This window comes from Hylobates moloch, unplaced genomic scaffold, assembly GCF_009828535.3.
Source record: "Hylobates moloch isolate HMO894 unplaced genomic scaffold, HMol_V3 SCAFFOLD_17, whole genome shotgun sequence".
Classification (NCBI taxonomy): domain Eukaryota; kingdom Metazoa; phylum Chordata; class Mammalia; order Primates; family Hylobatidae; genus Hylobates; species Hylobates moloch.
Window position 1 is genome coordinate 51210136 of NW_026652292.1, and position 19714 is coordinate 51229849.

Genomic DNA, 19714 nt, shown 5'->3' on the forward strand with positions numbered 1-19714 from the left:
AAAAAAAAAAAAAAAAAAAATTAGCTGAGCGTGGTGGCGGGCGCCTGTAGTCCCAGCTACTCTGGAGGTTGAGGCAGGAGAATGGCTTGAACCCGGGAGGCGGAGCTTGTAGTGAGCTGAGATCGCACCATTGCACTCCAGCCTGGGCAACAGAGCTAGACTCTGTCTCAAAAACAAACAAGCAAACAAAAACAAACCCTTGAAGTTCATCAGGTAAAAATATTACAAAAAGCTAAGGATAATTTATCATTGAAGAAAGAAAAAGTGTTTAAACTTAGTGCTGCCTAAGTGTACAGTGTTTATATATACAAAGTCTACAATAGTGTACCGTAATGTCCTATTTCTTCACATTCACTCACCACTTACTCACTGACTTACCCAGATCAACTTCCAGTCCCGTAAGCTTCATTTATGGTAAGTGCTCTATATGTAGGTGTACTGTTTTTTTATCTTTTATATGGCATTTTTATTATATGGTTTATATTGTGTTTTTATCTTTTATATTTTTACCCTATGTTTAGATAATGTTTTAATACACAAATACCACTGTGTTACAGTTCCCTACAGTATTTAGCATAGTAACATGCTGTCCAGTTTTGTAGCATAGCAGTAGTACCCTATACCATTTAGGTTTGTGTGCATGCACTCTGATGTTCACATGATGAAATTCCCTTAACAACACATTTCTCAAAATCTGTCTCCACTATTGAGTGATGGATAATTCTTTGTGTGTGTGGGCGGGGGGAGGGTATGTATTTCTCCGTGTAAGGGCCCTGCACTGCCCTATTGGATTTAAATAAATAATCCTTCTCACAATGTTACACATAAATGTCAAGTACTATGCTTGGGACCAGGCTTATAGAGACAAATAAGAGAAATGTAATTTCAATTACATATGTCTAACTTTGTTCTAGAAGGGATTAGAGTTGATAGTTTTAAAACAACTTATAAAGGATAAGGACTATAATAGATGTATATGCAAAGAGGTCTAGCTGCATAGAACATGTATCTTTTATTCAGCATAGAGATCTGAATACCATTACAAATACCAATAATTAGGAGGACATGGGGAGGAAAACCAATTTAGGGAAGAGAAGAGTGGGCTTATCTCTCAGGGCTAGGAATGTGGATGTGCCAAATGCCCAGACTACCTCAACCTTTGCACTTTTTAAAATTTTATTTACTTACTTATTTTTTTCTTTTTTTGAGATAGAGTCTTGCTCTGTCACCCAGGCTGGAGTGTAATGACACAATCTCAGCTCACTGTAACCTCTGCATCTAGGGCTCAAATGACCCTCCTGCCTCAGCCTCCCAAGTAGCTGGGACTACAGGCATGCACCATCATGCCTGACTAATTTTTGTATTTTTAATAGAGACGAGATTTCACCATGTTGCCCAGGCTGGTCTTGAACTCTTGGACTCAAGTGATCCTACCCACCTTGGCCTCCCAAAGTAGCAGGATTATAGGCATGATCCACCATGCCCAATAAGCTTTGTACTTCTGAGCTGAGTAATTTGCTGAAAACGCTTAACAGTTTCATTGACTTCTTTGGCATTTAGAATTCTAGTTCCAGAGTACTGTGTCCTGCAGAGAATCTACTATTATAATTAGATCAGACAATGAAATAGCTTGAAAAGGCTGGGCGCGGTGGCTCACTGTTGTAATCCTAACACTGTGAATGCAACAGCCACACAGTATAGCCAATCAGTGCTCTTGATATTAGGAACCAGTGAGGTAGAAATGAATACTGCACTTGCAGTGGTAAGAGCATGAGTTCATTATACCTTCTTTCCTAGCTCTTATATTAGCATTGTGTGACTTGAGTATGTTATTTAACTATATGTTCTCATATGTAAAGTGGGACTTAGAATACCCCTTAGGCACACATGAAAACAACCTCTGTTAGAGTACCTCTATGAGTTTGTCCTTTCCCCTATGGGCTACTGAATATTATTTACATATTTCCTCTAATAGCCCCATTCCTCTTCTGATGTAGAAGAATAAAGAAAAATATGCAAATGTAAAATTTAGTTCTCTCATTCTGTGTAGCTTGCATTCCATCCTTGAGAATTCCTTCTCTGTACCCTAATGTGTATTTATCACTACCTCCTTATTTTCATAAATTAAAATCATATCTCACTTCTCAAGAGGTAGATATTACTTGGTATGAGAGTCAGTAGGCATAGAAATCATATTTTCTTCCCTCTTTGTCCAAGTTCCATTTCTGAAAAATCTTAGCAAAAATACTTTGAGCAAAGATTATCAACTGAGACATGTGTATTTGTGTGTGGGGTGGGGGATGTAATGAATGAGAGTGAGCGGTGGAATTGAAATGTGATATATAGATTTACTTTCCCTTTAGAATTCAGGTTTTAGGTTTCTACACCTTGCCTAGAGAAGGACCACATATTTGCCATAGCTTCAGCTGTGCATCCTAGTTTATGCTCCATTGCCCCCCTATGAGAGTGGTCCCCAAATTTTAATATTTTCCAGGAAGCTTGTTTATTCAGCATTTAATGAAACAGTTCTCGGTTTGAATATCAGCTATATCGTTTACTACCAATATGACCTTTAGTAAGTTACTCAGTATTTTCAAGCCTCCTTATTCATTTTCTTCACCTATAAATATTATCAACCTCATAGGATTTTTAAAAGAATAATGTAAAATGAAATTTTATATGTGGCCTAATGCAGGGCCCCCCTGCACTGCCTGCAGGGTTTCAATAAATGGTCATTTTTATAGGTCTTACCCTTACAAAGAGTAGGGATCTTTAAAATAGGTATGATGTAGCATCATGAATCTCTCCATCTTTTAACCAAGTCTCAACGTGAGTGGTTTATGGACTACACTTTTAAAAACCCTCCTCTACCTAATTACCTGGATATGCATTGTATCTTCAGAAGTCCAAATATCTTTCTTGATCACACACTGTTACAATTCACTGCATGATTAAATAAATTTTATAATACATAGTTTCTCATGGAGCTTGCAGAATAAGTGACAGAGGCTGACAAATATTTCCATTGAATTGTGTGCTTTGGTAAAATAAAGGAGCATTACTCATTCCAGGCAGGGGTGGAAATAGGTCCAGGAATGGCTTCTTCTAGAATAAGTGACTCCTAAGTTGAGTCTTAAAGGATGAATAGGAATTAGACCATTGTGTGAAGAACGACTGCTATATTTTCAGTTTGGCTGACTGGATATCAGAGGAGATGCTTTAGGGAAGAAGATAGCCTCTTTGCAGTTGTGTTCAGAAGTGTTGAGATTCAGGCCTGGTTCTATGTATTAGCACAGTTACATCACTTGAAGAAGAAATGAAAGAGAAGACAAATCTGAGAATGGCCTCTGTCTCTCTCTCTTTGTGTGTGTGTGTTGTGTGTGTGTTTAGACAGCGTCTCACCGTGTTGCCCAGCCTGTGGAGTACAGTGGTGTGATCATAGCTCATTACAGCCTTGACCTCCTGGGCTCAAGTGATCCTCCTACCTCAGCCTCCCAAGTAGGTGGGACTACAGATGTGTGCCACCATACCCAGCTAATTTTTTGATTTTTTGTAGAAATGAGATCTCACTGTGTTGCCCATGGTGGTCTCATACTGCTGAGCTCAAGTGATCCTCCTGCCTCAGCCCTATTTCCATTTAGTTATATCTTTTTATAATTCAGTGAGTATAATGCACGTCATTGTAATATGAAAGTTAAAACTTTGGAAGTTGCCTTTTTTTTTTTTTTTTTGAGACGGAGTCTCACTCTTGTTGCCCAGGCTGGAGTGCAGTGGTGTGGTCTCAGCTCACTGCAACCTCTCCCTCCCAGGTTCAAGCAATTTTCCTGCCTCAGGCTCCTGAATAGCTGGGATTACAGGCGCCCGCCACCAGGCCTGGCTAATTTTTTTGTAGTTTTAGTAGAGATGGGGCTTCACCATGTTGGCCAGGCTGTCTCGAACTCCTGATCTCAGGCCATCCGCCTGCCTCGGCCTCCCAAAGTGCTGGGATTACAGGCGTGAGCCACTGCCCCTGGCCGGAAGTTGCTTCTTGTAAGAAACCGCTTTATCCTTATCTGGATTACTGATTCCAGCTGCAACAAATATTGATAATGTTAAATTTCCTACAAATTTATTTTCAGTAGCCATGATAACAGTAATTGTGCCACAAGGATAATAAGTGTGCACATGAAAGAATACCTTTTTAAAACAAGATTTGGTTTTGGTTTTGGTTTTTTTCCGAGATGGAGTCGCTCTGTCACCCAGGCTGGAGTGCAGTGGTGGGATCTCGGCTCACTGCAACCTCCACCTCCTAGGTTCAAGTGATTCTCGTGCCTCAGCCTCCTGAGTGGCTAGGATTACAGGCATGCATCACCACACTCAGCTAATTTTTGTGATTTTAGTAGAGACGGGGTTTCACCATGTTGGTTGGTCTTGCACTACTGACCCCACCCGCCTCAGCCCTCCAAAGTGCTGGGAGTACAGGCATGAACCATGTGACTGGCCTAAAACAATTTTTTTTCTAATTGTCAAAAGAAAAAGATGTACAAAGAGGAAAGGGGTAAAATATGGACACAGTGTTTTTTAAGCTTTTTCAGTATTTTATTTTAAAAATCGGATTGATAAATTATAAGCATATTGAAAATAAAGCTTAATCTTTTTGATATTTCTTGAGTACTTAAACAATGTATGCAATTAATAAATATATACTAGTAGTAGTATTAATATACATTGCTACCATAGATTTGATCAGAAATTTCCAAAACATTGTCATGCATACAGACAACTATTTGGTTTTGTTTTGAAACTTTCTGCCAACCCTCCTTTCCTAAAAGGTAAAGTATTGTTATGAGCGATTACCTCAATGTAAGATTGTTATGTGAGAATACAAAAGTGTCACTTTAAAAACCGTTTATCTAGTATTAGCGTTTATATATGTAGATGTATTTCTGTTACTGTATTTAAATGATTGTGCGTTCTTCTTTTTCCCTCAGCACTTTTAAAATTCTTTCTATGTTTACATATCATAATTGCCTTTTCTAATGCCTACTTTTTTTATTTATTATTGACCTTTTCTACGGCACTGGTAATACAGTTTGCCTAGCAGTTTTCCAGTAGTCATATTGTTGTTAGATAATCTGTGACATACTTTTCTTAGGTTAAAGCAACCTAACTGTACTAGAGGGGAAAATAATCCCCTTTTAGGGATATTTCCTCCCATAAGGTTTCTAAAGACAGTATAGTATTTAAATTCAGATTTAAAATGTGAACCTGTAGTTTACAGGAAAGTATGTAAGGGATTAACCACTGAATATTTTTCTTTTCTCTAATGCTGAAATATTGCTCAGCTAATTACAGCTTGTTACAATGAGTTAGACATCTGCTAATGACTAAGAAATTTCCTTCAGAATCTCAGTCCTTTGGACTTAGACTATTAACAAATATATATGATATCGAATTTAACCTTTGTAATTTATATCAAGATATAACTGAGTTTATAGTAGAAATCTTTTCTCCTTTGTTCTGAACATCTTTCACTAAAATATATTTTTATGAGAAAATCTTTTTTTTTTTTTTTTTTTTTGAGGTAGAGTCTCGTTCTGTCGCCCAGGCTGGAGTGCAGTGGTGCAATCTCAGCTCACTGCATTGCAAGCTCTGCCTCCCGGGTTCACACCATTCTCCTGGCTCAGCCTCCCAAGTAGCTGGGACTACAGGCGCCCACCACCAAGCCCAGCTAATTTTTTTTTGTATTTTAGGTAGAGATGGGTTTTCACCATGTTAGCCAGGATGGTCTCAAACTCCTGACCTCGTGATCCACCCGCCTCGGCCTCCTGAAGTGCTGGGATTACAGGCGTGAGCCACTGCGCCCGGCCGAGAAAATCTTATAAATAGAATTATATAATTTGTTATTGCTTTGTAGTTTAGAACACATATTTAATGTTCATTATCTCCTCAGCTAAGATACCTATTTATGCATTTTTATGATTAAAAGCGTTGTTCTTAAATTTCTTTCCCAAGTGTCCAGCACGTTATAAATTTAACTCTGTCTTTGGAGGAGTCAGTCTCCATAATTACTAAGTCCTCATCTTCAGAAACTTCCAGCAAGAATGTCTTTCTTGGTAGGAACATTTGATCTAATACCATAATCTTTATTTATTTATTTATGTATTTTTTGACACAGTATCTCACTCTGTGGCTCAAGCTGGAATGCAGTGGTGTGATCTCGGCTCACTGCAACCTCCACCTCCTGGGTTCAAGTGATTCTGCCGCCTCAGTCTCCCGAGTAGCTGGGACTACAGGCATGTATCACCACGCCTGACTAATTTTTTAATATTTTTAGTGGAGATGGGGTTTCACCATGTTGGTCAGGCTGGTCTCAAAACTCCTGACCTCAAATGATCCGTCACCTCGGCCTCCCAAAGTGCTGGGATTATAGGCATGAGCCACTGCGCCTGGCCTAATACCATAATCTTTGAGCTTAAATGGATAGTTAACTTTTTTGTTTTTTTTTTTTGTTTTTTTTTTTTTTTTTTGAGACAGGGTCTGTGCAGCTGTGCAATCTCAGGTGGTCACTGCAACCTCTCTGCCTACCAGGCTCAAGTGATCCCCCCCACTTCAGCCTCCTGAGTAGCTGGAACCCCAGGCATGCGCCATCATGCCTGGCTAGTTTTTTGTATTTTTTGGTAGAAACAGGGTTTTGCCTGTTTCCCAGACTGGTCTCAAACTCTTGAGCTCAGGCAATCCACCTGCCTTGGCCTCCCAAAGTGCTTTGATTACAGGCATGAGCCACTGCTCCTGGCTGAGAGTTACTTTTATTATTGGGGTCATCCATCAGCCTTCCATAATTATATGTCTAACTTATAAATAAAATTACAGGGGTGTACAGGGTTCTCATTTATCCTCCACCTATGTTCTTCCAGAACTGAAAAATTTTGCAAGTATTTATATATGTACTAATATGTTTTTCTTTTTCTTTTTTTTTTTTTTTTTGAGACAGAGTCTCGCTGTCGCCCAGGCTGGAGTGCAGTGGCGCGATCTCGGCTCACTGCAGGCTCCGCCCCCTGGGGTTCACGCCATTCTCCTGCCTCAGCCTCCTGAGTAGCTGGGACTACAGGCGCCCGCCACCTTGCCCGGCTAATTTTTTTTGTATTTTTAGTAGAGACAGGGTTTCACTGTGTTAGCCAGGATGGTCTCGATCACCTGACCTCGTGATCTGCCCGCCTCGGCCTCCCAAAGTGCTGGGATTACAGGCGTGAGCCACCACGCCCGGCCTTTTTGTTTTTTTGAGACAGAGTTGCTCTTGTTGCCCAGGCTGGAGTGCAAATGGCATGATCTCAGCTCACCGCAGCCTCCGCCTCCCAGGTTCAAGCAATTCTCCTGCCTCAGCCTCCCGAGTAGCTGGGATTACAGGCATGTGCCAAGCCCGGCTAATTTTGTATTTTTAATAGAGACGGGGTTTCTCCATGTTTGTCAGGCTGGTCTCGAACTCCTGACCTCAGGTGATCCACCCGCCTCAGCCTCCCAAAGTGCTGGGATTACAGGCGTGAGCCACCCGCGCCCAGCCTGAATATGTATTTTTTAAAAAACAAATTAACTGGCCAGTCACAGTGGCTTATGCCTATAATCCCAGCATTTTGGGAGGCCAAGGCGGGTGGATCACCTGAGTTCGGGAGTTCGAGACCAGCCTGGCCAACATGACGAAACCCCGTGTCTAATAAAAATACAAAATTAGCCGGGCATGGTGGCATGCATGTTTAAACCCAGCTGCTATGGAGGCTGAGGCAGGAGAGTTGTTTGAACCCGGGAAGCGGAGGTTGCAGTGAGCCAAGATTGTGCCACTGCATTCCAGCCTGAGTGACAGAGCGAGACTCTGGCTCAAAAAAAAAAAAAATTTAACTGAAACAAAACACAATGTTCTGTCAAATTATGAATTAAAACCAATAAAGCATACCCGTAAAAGTACAAATTGTTTTTATTCTAAATTAGAGTATTAAAAAGGTTGCGATAGGCCAGGCGTGGTGGCTCAAGCCTGTAATCCCAGCACTTTAGGAGGCCGAGGCAGGTGGATCACTTGAGGTCAGGAATTCGAGACCAGCCTGGCCAACATGGTGAAGCCCCATCTCTACAAAAATACAAAAATTAGCTGGGCATGGAGGCATGTGCCTGTAATCCCAGCTACTCTGGAGCCTGAGGCAGGAGAATCATTTGAACTCAGGAGGTGGAGGTTGTAGTGAGCCGAGATCGTGCCACTGCACTCTAGCCTAGTGACAAAGTTAGACTCCGTCTCAAAAAAAAAAAAAAGTTGCTATATTAACCAATAATTTCATTGAAGAATTGTGAGGCAAGGCTGTGTTCATTCAGAAACCACATCATCCACTTCTTTTCTCTGCTGTTCAGATTTTGCAGTCATTGCTTGGTGGGTGTAAAAGTTTTAGTCAGGGCCTACAGCAGACAATTCTTAACCACTTATGCTGGTTTTGAATATTTCAGTTCCTTTGTTTGGCCTACAGTCATTTTTCTTTTCAAAAATATGAAAACAAGTCACATTTTTGGTAAAACTCCTTTCTTTCTATAGAGAGAAATAGCCCGGAAACTTGCAAATCCTAAGCAACCAACAAATCCTTTTCTAGAGATGGTCAAATTTCTGTTGGAAAGAATCGCACCTGTGCACATTGATTCAGAAGCCATAAGGTAAGCCAAGAAGTATATTCGCTCAAAAATAAATAATAATCTGAAACTACAATGTTGTTAATTTAAATTCTGGGCTCCTAAAAACCTCTGTATGTCTCTTTTTAATCACAGGGGTGTACATCATTCAAGTTGAAGGGAAAGCCTTCTCATTTTATCATCTTTAGCTTTATATAATGCTTTCTGTTTTTAAAGACTGCTTATGTTTATTTTTAGCTTATGCGTTCTCATTAAAGAAAACTTAGAACAAAGAGAAAGACAGAAAAAGGAATATTTTAGATCTGTGTGGCTGTTGACCAACCTCTGAGTTTTCTTAAGCATTTTAATGGCCCTATAATATTCTGTAGTACATATTATATATACCACTGTTCATTTGATGTATGAGAACAGAATGGCATATTGGAAAGTGGAGAGGATTATCTTTAGGCAAATTTTGTTTCAAAACATAAGTCTACTTTGTGGCTTTGGATAAAGTCTTTGAATTTTCATTTATTTTCAACTTTAATATGGGCATAAAATCTTCTTGTTGGATGATTATGTTAATTTGAGGTAATATATAAAAGGTAAGCAGCCTGGCGTCATAGACATTAGTTAAGAGCTATTGATTTTTCATTACGTATTCTCATGATTTCAGACTTTTCAAACTTCTAGTAATGCTTTTCTCTTGCACCAATCATTTTTCCAGTAGATAAGCTATATATCTTTCCATATTCAGTTACTATGCAGCACTTGTTGGTTTTTTTTCCAAACAGCCTAGAATTCAGAGATCAGTTCCAGTGCTCAAGCTTCACTGTTTATTTCACCTTAGGTGAATCACTGATGTGGCTGTATTGAAATGCTGATTATATTCATTTGCTAGGGCTTTCATAACAAAATACCCCAAAGTGCCTGGCCTGAACAAAAGAAATTTATTTTCTCACAGTTCTGGAGGTGTAAGCCTGAGATCCAAGGTATCAGCAATTTTTAATTTTTTTCCTGAAGCCTCTCACCTTCATATACAGATGGCTTCCTTCTCACTGTGTCCTCTTGTGGTCTTTTCTCTCCCAGCATGTCTATGTCCTAATCTCTTGCAGAACAATAGTCATATTGGATTAGGCCCCACCCATTCAATCTTATTTTACCTTGATTATCTCTTTAAAGGCCTTATCTCTAAATACAGTCACATTCTGAGATACTGGGGATTAGAATTCATATGAGTTTGGGAGAAACACATGTCAGCCCATAACATAATAAATGTACATATATTCAGGCTATGTCTGATAATTTAATACATTTATACAAATTGTGAAGATCAAGTCAGTGTATTGGTGATATACATCACCTTAAATATTCATCTTTATGCTAGAAAACTATAGTCACTCTACCAATCTCTAAAACACTAGTCGTTCTACATCTGTTAATTAACCTCTCTTTATTCCCCCTTTCTCACCCTTCCCAGCTTCTTATAACTACCAGTCTACTGTGTCATCATGAGGTTCACATTTTTAACTCCCACATATGACTGCGAATATGCAGTATTTGTCTTTTTTTTGTTCTTGGCTTGTTTTATTTAATGTAATGAGCTCCATTTGCATACGTGTTGCTACAAATGGCAGGATTTCGTTCTTTTTTTATGGCTGAATAATTTTTCATTGTACATATATACCACATTTTCTCCATTCATTGATGTGCACTTAGGTTCATTCCATATTTGGCTATTGTGAATAGTGACACAATAAACATAGGACTGCAGATATCTCTTCAATATATTAATTTCCTTTTTAAAAAATATATACCCAGTAGTGGAATTGCTAGATCACATAGTAGATGTAGTTTTAGTTTTTTGAGGAACCTCCATACAGTTTTCCTTAGTGGCTATGCTAATTTACATTCCCAACAACAGTGTACGAGGGTTCACTTTTTTCTACATCCTCGCCGGCATCTATTATTCTCTGTCTTGTTGATAAAGAGCCTTTTTTTTTTTTTTTTTTTTAGCCGGAGTCTTGCTCTGTTGCCAGCTGGAGTGCGGTGGCGCCATCTCGGCTCACTGCAATCTTCGCCTCCCAGGTTCAAGCAGTTCTCCTGCCTCAGCCTCCCGAGTAGCTAGGACTACAGGTGCACGCCACCATGCCCAGCTAATTTTTGTTTTTTAGTAGAGACTGAGTTTCACCATGTTGGCCAGGGTGGTCTCAATCTCTTGACCTCGTGATCTGCCTGCCTCAGCCTCCCAAAGTGCTGGAATTATAGGCGTGAGCCATTGCGCCTGGCTTCTTTTCCCACTTTTAAATTGGATTTTTGTGTGTGTGGTTTTGATTTTTTGTCTGGTGTTTTTTTGTTTTGTTTTGTTTTGTTTTGTTATTTTGCTGTTGAGTTGTTTGAACTCCTTACATGTTCTGGTTATTAATCAGTTGACACAGGGATAATTTGCTAATATTTTCTCATTCTGTGGGTTGTCTCTTCACTTTTTTTATTGCTCCCTTAGCTGTGCAGAACCATTTTAGCTTACTGTAATCCTATTTTTCTGTTTTTGCTTTGGTTGCCTGTGCTTTGGGGATGTTAACACAAACTTGGCTCAGATCAATGTCTTTAAGCATTATCCTAGCATTTTCAGCTAGTAGTTTCATCCACTAGGTCTTAATCCATTTTGATTTGATTTTTTTAAAAGATGAGGGATAGGAGCCTATCACTGATGAACATAGATGCAAAAATCCTCAAAAATACTAGCAACCTGCTTTCAATAACACATTAAAAATATTCATCACGATAAAGTGGAATTCATCCCAGGGATGCAGGGATGGTTCATAAATCATATATCGATAAACATGATTCATCATATTAATAGAACCAAGAATAAAAACCGTATAGTCATCTTAATAGGTACTGAAAAAACATTCAATAAAATTGAACATTACTTTATCATAAATACCCTCAACAAAATAGTTATAGAGGGAACATACCTCAAAATAATAAAGGCCATATGTGACACACCCACACCGAACATTGTGCTGAATGGGGTAAATTGAAAGGCTTTCATCTAATATCTGGAATAAGATATGGAAACCACTTCTACCACCTTTATTGAACAAATTACTGGAAGTCCTAGCCAGAGCAATTAGTCAAAAGAAAAAAAGGCCATCCAAATTTAGCAAGAAAGAAGTCAAATTAGCCTTGTTCGCAGATGACATTGTCACAGAAAAAGCTAAAGACTCCACCGAAAAACTGTTTTCAACAGATAAATGAATTCAGTATAGTTGCAGGATACAAAATCAACATACAAAAACTCAGTAGCATCTACGTATGCCAACAGCAAACAATCTGAAAAATCCAGAAAGCAATCTTATTTACAATAGCTACAAAGAATATTAAATACCTAATAACCAAATAAGTGAAAGATCTATTACAAGAAATATTTTAAAACGCTGATGGAAGAAATTAAAGACAACACACAAAAAATGGAAAGATATTCCATGCTCATGGAATGGAAAAATTTAAAAAAAAAAAAAAATTTTTTTTTTTTTTTTTGAGATGGTGTTTCGCTCTTGTTGCCCAGGCTGGAGTACAATGGCGCGATCTTGGCTCACTGCAGCCTCCACCTCCCGTGTTCGAGCAATTCTCCTGCCTCAGCCTCCCGAGTAGCCAGGATTACAGGCATGCGCCACTGCGCCCGCCTAATTTTGTATTTTTAGTAGAGACGGGGTTTCTCTATGTTGGTCGGGCTGGTCTCAAACTCCCGACTTCAGGTGACCCGCCCACTTTGGCCTCCCAAAGTGCTGGGATTATAGGTGTGAGCCATCCCGCCCGGCCAAAATCAATATTGTTAAAATGACAGTACTACTCAAAGTAATTTACAGATTAAATGCAGTGTCTATCAAAATACAAATGACATTCTTCACAGAAATAGAAAAAACAATCCTAACATTTACATGGAACCACAAAAGACTGAAATAGCCAAAGCAATATGAGGAAAAAGAACAAAAGCTGGAGCCATCAAACTACCTGACTTTAAAATATACTACAAAACTACAGTAACCAAATCAACATGATACTGGCATAAAAACTAGACACATCTAAAGGAACAGAATTGAGAACCCAGATACATATTCGTGCTTTTTCGGCCAGCTCATTTCTGACAGAGGTGTCAAGAACATACAAGGAGGGAAAGGATAGTCTCTACAATAAATTGTGCTGGGAAAACTGATTAGCAGAAGAATGAAACTAGACCCCTATCTCTCATCTCTCAACATACAAAAAAATCAAAATTGACTTTTTTTCTTTCTCTTTTTTTGAGACAAGGTCTTGCTGTGTCACCCAGGCTGGAGTACAGTGACATGATCATAGTTCACTGCAGCCTTGACCTCCTGGGCTCAGGTGATGCTCCTCCCTCAGCTTCCAGAGTAGATGGGACCATAGGCACATGCCACCACAACTGGCTAATTTTGTGAGGGTGTTTTTTTGTTTGTTTTTTTTTTTGTTTTGTTTTGGTTTTGGTAGAGACAGGGTTTCACCATGCCGTCCAGGCTGGTCTCGAACTCCTGGACCTAAGCGACCCACCCACCTCGGCCTCCAAAAATGTTGGGATTACAGGCGTGAGCCTCTATACCCAGCCCTTTTTAATGAAGATTTTCTTTTATTTTTCTCTTTACTTTTTTGGATACACGATCTCACTCTGTCGCCCAGGCTGAAATGCAGCTGAAATGCACGACCCTGGCTCACTGTTGTGTAGGCTCAAACGATCTCAGACCTGAGCCCCCTGAGTAGGTGGAACTATAGGTGTGCGTCACCATGCTCAGCTAATTTTTTAAAATTTCTTTTGTAGAAGAAGCAGTTTTGCCATGTTGCCCAGGCTGGTTTTGAGCTCCTGGGCACAAGTGATCTGCCCACCTTGGCCTCCTAAAGTGCTGGTATTTCAGGCATGAGCCACCATGCCTAAGTTTTTTTTCTCTTCTCCTTTTTCTTTTTCTTTTCCTTTTTTTTTTTTTTTTTTGTAGAAGGAATCTTGCTCTGTCACCTGGGCTGGAATGTGCAGTGTCACGATCTCGGCTCACTGCCCCCACTGCCTCCCGGGTTCAGCCTCCCGAGTAGCTGGATCTACAGGTGTGCGCCACCATGCTAGGCTAATTTTTTGTATTTTTAGTAGCAGGGTTTCACCATCTTGGCCAGGCTGGTCTCAAGCTCCTATGCTCAAGCAATCTGCCCACCTTGGCCTCCCAAATTGCTGGGATTTCAGGCATGAGCCACCACGCCTGGCCTAGAATTTTGAAAGAAAGGATTGGGGTTAATATAAAATCATTCTAAATATAATCCATTTCCCCCCCATACATATGTCCATACACCTTGACATATGTGTGCTACAGTTAGTTAATGGTCTGTAGGAAGTAGATGAAAATGAAGTAGTCATTGTAATGATGGCTGGAACCCAGGTGAAAGTAAAATTTTAAAAAGGAAAAGGTTGAGGACTGAATCCTGAGGGAAATTAGCAATTAAGAGGTTGGCAGAAGATAACGGACTTAAATTTTTTTTTTTAAGTTTTGAGCAGACATAGTCAAAAGCAGAAAATTGGGAAAGAGTGTTATCACAGAAACCAAAGAGGGGCTAAAGGGGTCAGATGATATCCAGAAGTTGATTAAATACTAAGAATCATCGAATGGATTAGGAAATGGGAAAAAATCACAATGAACAGAGCAGCTTCTGTGCAGTAGCAAGGACAAAGCCAGAATGCCATGGATTCAGAAAGGCATAGGACAGTCCTTTCCAACATCTACGTCATGGTACACAGAGAAAGTGATCAGTGTTACTTAGGCAGAGAAGACTGCTGAGTCTGTTTTTTACTGGCCCAGCTCAATAGAAAGCCACTAGGTACCACTTGGCTACACTGAGGCTTGAGCATATTAAAGGGATACATAGCCTTGTCACCCTTCTAAACCCTGCTTAGGAGATAAATTGACAGCACCAGTGGGGACAGTCAGTGTAGACAGCACCAATCTTAGATAAAAAGCAAAGGAGGGCCAGGCATGGTGGCTCATGCCTGTAATCCCAGCACTTTGGGAGGCCGAGGTGGGCATATCACAAGGTCAGGAGTTTGAGACTAGCCTGACCAACATGGTGAAACCCCATCTCTACTAAAAATACAAAAATTAGCCTGATGTGGTGGCACGCAACTGTAATCCCAGCTACTCAGGAGGCTGAGGCTGGAGAATCACTTGAACCTAGGAGGTGGAGGTTGCAGTGACCCGAGATCACATTATTGCACTCCAGCCTGGGTGACAGAGCGAGACTCCGTATCAAAAAAAAAAAAAAAAAAGCAAAGGAGAAGGCTGGGTGTGGTGACTCACGCCAGTAATCCCAGCACTTTGGGAGGCAGAGGTGGGTGGATCACTTGAGTCCAGGAGTTAGAAACCAGCCTAGGCAATATGGCAAAACCCCATCTCTACAAAAATGCAGAAATTAGCAGGACACCATGGCATGCGCCTGTGGTCCCAGGTATGTGGGAGGCTGAGGTGGAAGAATGAGCCCAGGAAGCAGAGATTGCAGTGAGCTGAGATCACGGCACTTCACTCTCTCCTGGGCAACAGAATGAGACTGTCTCCAAAAAAGACAAAAACAAAAAAACTGGGCTAAAGTCAGAGTTTGAGCCTCAAAAGAAAAGTAACAGAAAAATAAGATGATGGAAAGGGAGTAAGCTTGAAGAAGAATTTTCTGCTGTTGTTTTTGACTAAATAATTTTGAATATTTAAATACCTTGAAAAGGTGCTAACTGAAGGCTGGGCGCGGTGGCTCACGCCTGTAATCCCAACACTTTGGGAGGCCGAAGTGGGCGGATCACCTGCGGTCAGGAGTTCAACACCAGCTTGGCCAACATGGTGAAACCCCATATCTACTAAAAATACAAAAATTAGCCAGGAATGGTGGTGCGTGCCTGTAATTTCAGCTACTCGGGAGGCTGAGGCATGAGAATCACTTGAACCTGGGGGGCGCAGAAGTTGCAGTGAGCTGAGATCGCGCCATTGCACTCCAGCCTGGGCAAAAAGAGTGAAACTCCATCTTTTTTTTTTTTTTTTTTTTTTTAAAGATGGTAGTTGAAAAGAAGACAGATTGCAGATAAGAGAAGGGGAATATAGGTATGAGGGAGCAGCATTCCTAAGGAAGCAGAGCAGGAAGAAGGACATCTTAACCTATGACATGACAAAATAATACACACAAATTAGAGGAGGTTAGAAGATAGGTATGGAAAATTAGAAGAGTTTTCACTCAAGGCTTCCATTACTACTCTCCTTTCTGTTAAAGATGAAGACTTCGGTTAGAATGGTGAAGATTTGTAACAGTGGTTGTATAGCGTAGACTTCCCAAACAGTTTTGAAGAGGCAGTTGAGATCATCTTTTGCATCATGATAGCCCTGTGAAATATATATTATTTATTTAATTTATAAAAGAGGAAAAATATAAGAGGAAGGACTGTGAACCTGGTTTGAAGACTTTGGTCTTTCGCTTATAGCTCCTTGACACATACTGGTGATTACCAACATTACAATGGTAGCAGAGATTATGTCTCTCATTTCATACTGTATTCTCAGGTAGACCATAAGACTTAGCACATGACAGGTAGTTAATAAATACTCATTAAATAATCGTGTGCATGGAACCTATCCCATGTATGTACATATTTATAAATTTTTTTGAAACACACTTGTAATTTTGTTAAATTCAAGCAATGTTTAGTAGGATTTCTTAATAAAAAGCTCAATTTGGAATAATTTTCTCAAATTGAACGAATCTTTAAAATACAAAGTCAGAGCTAGAATTTCCAGAAAACATATAGGATAGGCAAAGATTTCTTAGAGGGAACATAATAGCCACAGACTGGGAGAAAATACTTGAAAAGCATGTATTTGGTAAAGGATTATATCCAGGCTATATAAGGAACTCTGACTACTCAATAAGACAGATGACTCAGTTTTAAAATGGGCATATTTGAACAGGTACTAGTTAAGATGGTAAATAAGCACAAGAAAGGACAGTTAGTATTAATACTCATTTCGGAAATGCAAATTCAGATTTTTACATTTTTATTTTGTTTTACTTATTTATTTATTTATTTTGAGACAGAGTCTGGCTCTGTCACCCAGACTGGGTAATTTATAAAGGAAAGAGGTTTTAATGAACTTGCAGTTCCATGTGGTTGGGGAGGCCTCACAATCATGGCGGAAGACAAATCAAGAGCAAAGGGACATCTTACATGGCGACAGGCAAGAGAGTATGTGCAGGGGAACTCCCCTTTATAAAACCATCAGATCGGCCGGGCGCGGTGGCTCACGCTTGTAACCCCAGCACTTTGGGAGGCCGAGGCGGGCGAATCACGAGGTCAGGAGATCGAGACCACGGTGAAACCCCGTCTCTACTAAAAATACAAAAAATTAGCCGGGCGTGGTGGCAGGCGCCTGTAGTCCCAGCTACTCGGAGAGGCTGAGGCAGGAGAATGGCGGGAACCCGGGAGGCGGAGCTTGCAGTGAGCCGAGATTGAGCCACCGCACTCCAGCCTGGGTGACAGAGCGAGACTCCGTCTCAAAAAAAAAAAAAAAAAAAACCATCAGATCTCCTGAGATTTATTCAGTACCACGAGAACAATATGGAGGAAACTGCCCCCATGTTCAATTATCTACCTGGCCCCGCCCTTGGCATGTGGGGCTTATTACAGTTCAAAGTGAGATTTGAGTGATAACACAGCCAAACCCTATGAAATTGTATGATTTCATTAATAGGAAATGTTCAGAATAGGCAAGTGTATAGGGGAGAAAATAGATTAGTAAATGCTTAGGGCTGGAGGGAGTAATGGTGAATGAGTTCCTGCTAACAGGTAAGCGTTTGACTTAGGATAGTGATGGGATGTTCTATAGTTAGGTAGTACAACCCTGTGAATATAGTAAAAACCATTGAGTTGTACATTTGAATTCAAGGAATTATGTGGTATATTATACTTTAAGTTAATTTTTATACACATATACAGCAATTTGTTTTTTTAATGTTATCAAATTAACTGAAGATACTGAATTTTAAAATAATTCTTGTCATGTAAGAGGGGAAAGAAAAGTAAGTGCTAAACTTAGTTTAAACTTCAACATCTGTACGTTAGTACAGCCATTATGGAGAACAGTATGGAGGGTCCTCAGAAAAAAACTAAAAAATACAACTACCATATGATCCAGCAATCCCACTACTAGGTATATATCCAAAAGAAATAAGTTTATCAGGGATATCTGTATACCCGTTATTATTGCAGCATTATGGACAATAGCCAAGATTTGGAATCACCCTGTGTCCAAGGAATGAATGGGTAAAAAAATATGGTACATAGATAAATGGAATACTATTTGGCCATAAAAAAAGAATGAAATGCTGTTATTTGCAGCAGTATGAATGGCATTGGAGGACATTATGTTAAGTGAAATGAGCCAGAAACAGGAAGTTAAATACCACATGTTCTCAGTGGTAGGTGGAAGCTAAAAAAAAAAGTAGATCTCTCAGAAGCAAAGAATAGAACAGAGGAAACAAGAGGCTGGAAAAGGTAGTGGGAAGGGAGGATTAGGGAGAGATACAAAATTACAAAAAAGGATACAAAATCACAGCTAGATGGGCGGATGAATTCTAGTGTTCCATAGCACAGTAGGATGACTATAGTTAACAAAACATAGTTTCAAATAGCTAGGACAATATTGAATGTTCCCAACACAAAGAAATTATAAGTGTTTAAGATAATGGATGTGCTAATTATCCTGATCTGATCACCATGCATTATATGTCTGGAAACATCACCGTGTACCCCATGAATATTTATAATTTTTGTTAATTTTTTATAAGTGAAAAGAATTTCAGCGTCTGCATCCTATGCATATTTGGTACTTAAATTTTTTTAAATGAATACTTTGACGTAACACCAAAGGAAAAAAAATTAACCAAAATCTTGTCTTGTACATTTGTAATAATAATTAAATGTTCTCATAATAGGGTAATATCTTCTTCAGTTTACTGATCTCAAAACCAGAAGTCACATTTGTTTTTACTTAAAATAGTACCATGTTGCTACATCATCTGATTTTTATTGACCAGATAATATTCTATTTCCTGGTGGTAGGTGTTTTGAAAAACTAATTCCTTAATTTTTGACAACTAAATTGTTTCTAATTAATGAATCTTTATAAATATAGCATGATGCTTCCGATGACTTGCTTCTTTGCTATAAGTTTATAGAAATAAAGTTACTGATTCAGTAAATTACCAGTGATTAATTCATTTGTCCATGTGTATGTTTATTATTTGTATTTTTTTGAGTCAATTTTCATTGCCCACTTAGCAACTACTATATTATTATTTTTCTTAAAACTGAAAATGATCTCTGTGTATATGGAAATGAATATAAAATTACCTATCTGAATATATTACCAGAGTGTTGTGTCATTTAATTTTAGTTTTGTTATTTTTTAGAAGAGTTACTCTTATTCATTAAGTTTTTTAGGGGGATAAACTAAGTAGAAATTTAGTTATCAAGTAGAGGATAAGATTGAACTTTTTTCCCCCCACAGAAACTCCTTTGAATTTAATATTTTAAGGTTCTATATATGTTCTGTCACAGTGTAATTAGGATATAGTTACTACTCTAGTAGTATACTGATTTATATTTTCTTCTTTTTATAGTGCACTAGTGAAATTGATGAATAAATCAATAGAGGGGACAGCAGATGATGAAGAGGAGGGTGTAAGTCCAGATACAGCTATCCGTTCAGGACTTGAACTTCTTAAGGTATTTTTGAAACAGTTTTGTTGCCATGTATTTCCGTGGGGTCATAATTTGCCTTCCCTTCAGGATATGCAAGAGTCAGGCTTATTTCACAGGAAACTATTTGAAAGATTTAAAACTTGTGTTGGAAATCAGATTATGTAAAAGTAATGTTTTTACATCATAATATAATTATTTTACATTATAAATTAATATTTGTTTCACTGTTTATCATTTCCATGCCTTCTATGCTTGGTAGTGATTACTGTACAGCCTATTCTTAACTTAGTGATAGCAAGATGT

The 19714-nt window shown here is 39.1% G+C and overlaps 1 protein-coding gene across 3 annotated transcripts in view; it reads left to right on the top strand.

The window, feature by feature from the left end:
- Positions 1–19714, top strand: part of PDS5A (PDS5 cohesin associated factor A) — a 170916-nt gene that overhangs the window by 89834 nt on the left and 61368 nt on the right. For all 3 annotated transcript variants that reach the window (XM_032136154.2, XM_058429989.1, XM_032136155.2), the window contains exons 17-18: positions 8552–8667; positions 19330–19435. In XM_032136154.2, coding sequence (XP_031992045.1) covers positions 8552–8667; positions 19330–19435 — 222 coding nt within the window. The remainder of the gene's footprint in view (positions 1–8551; positions 8668–19329; positions 19436–19714) is intronic.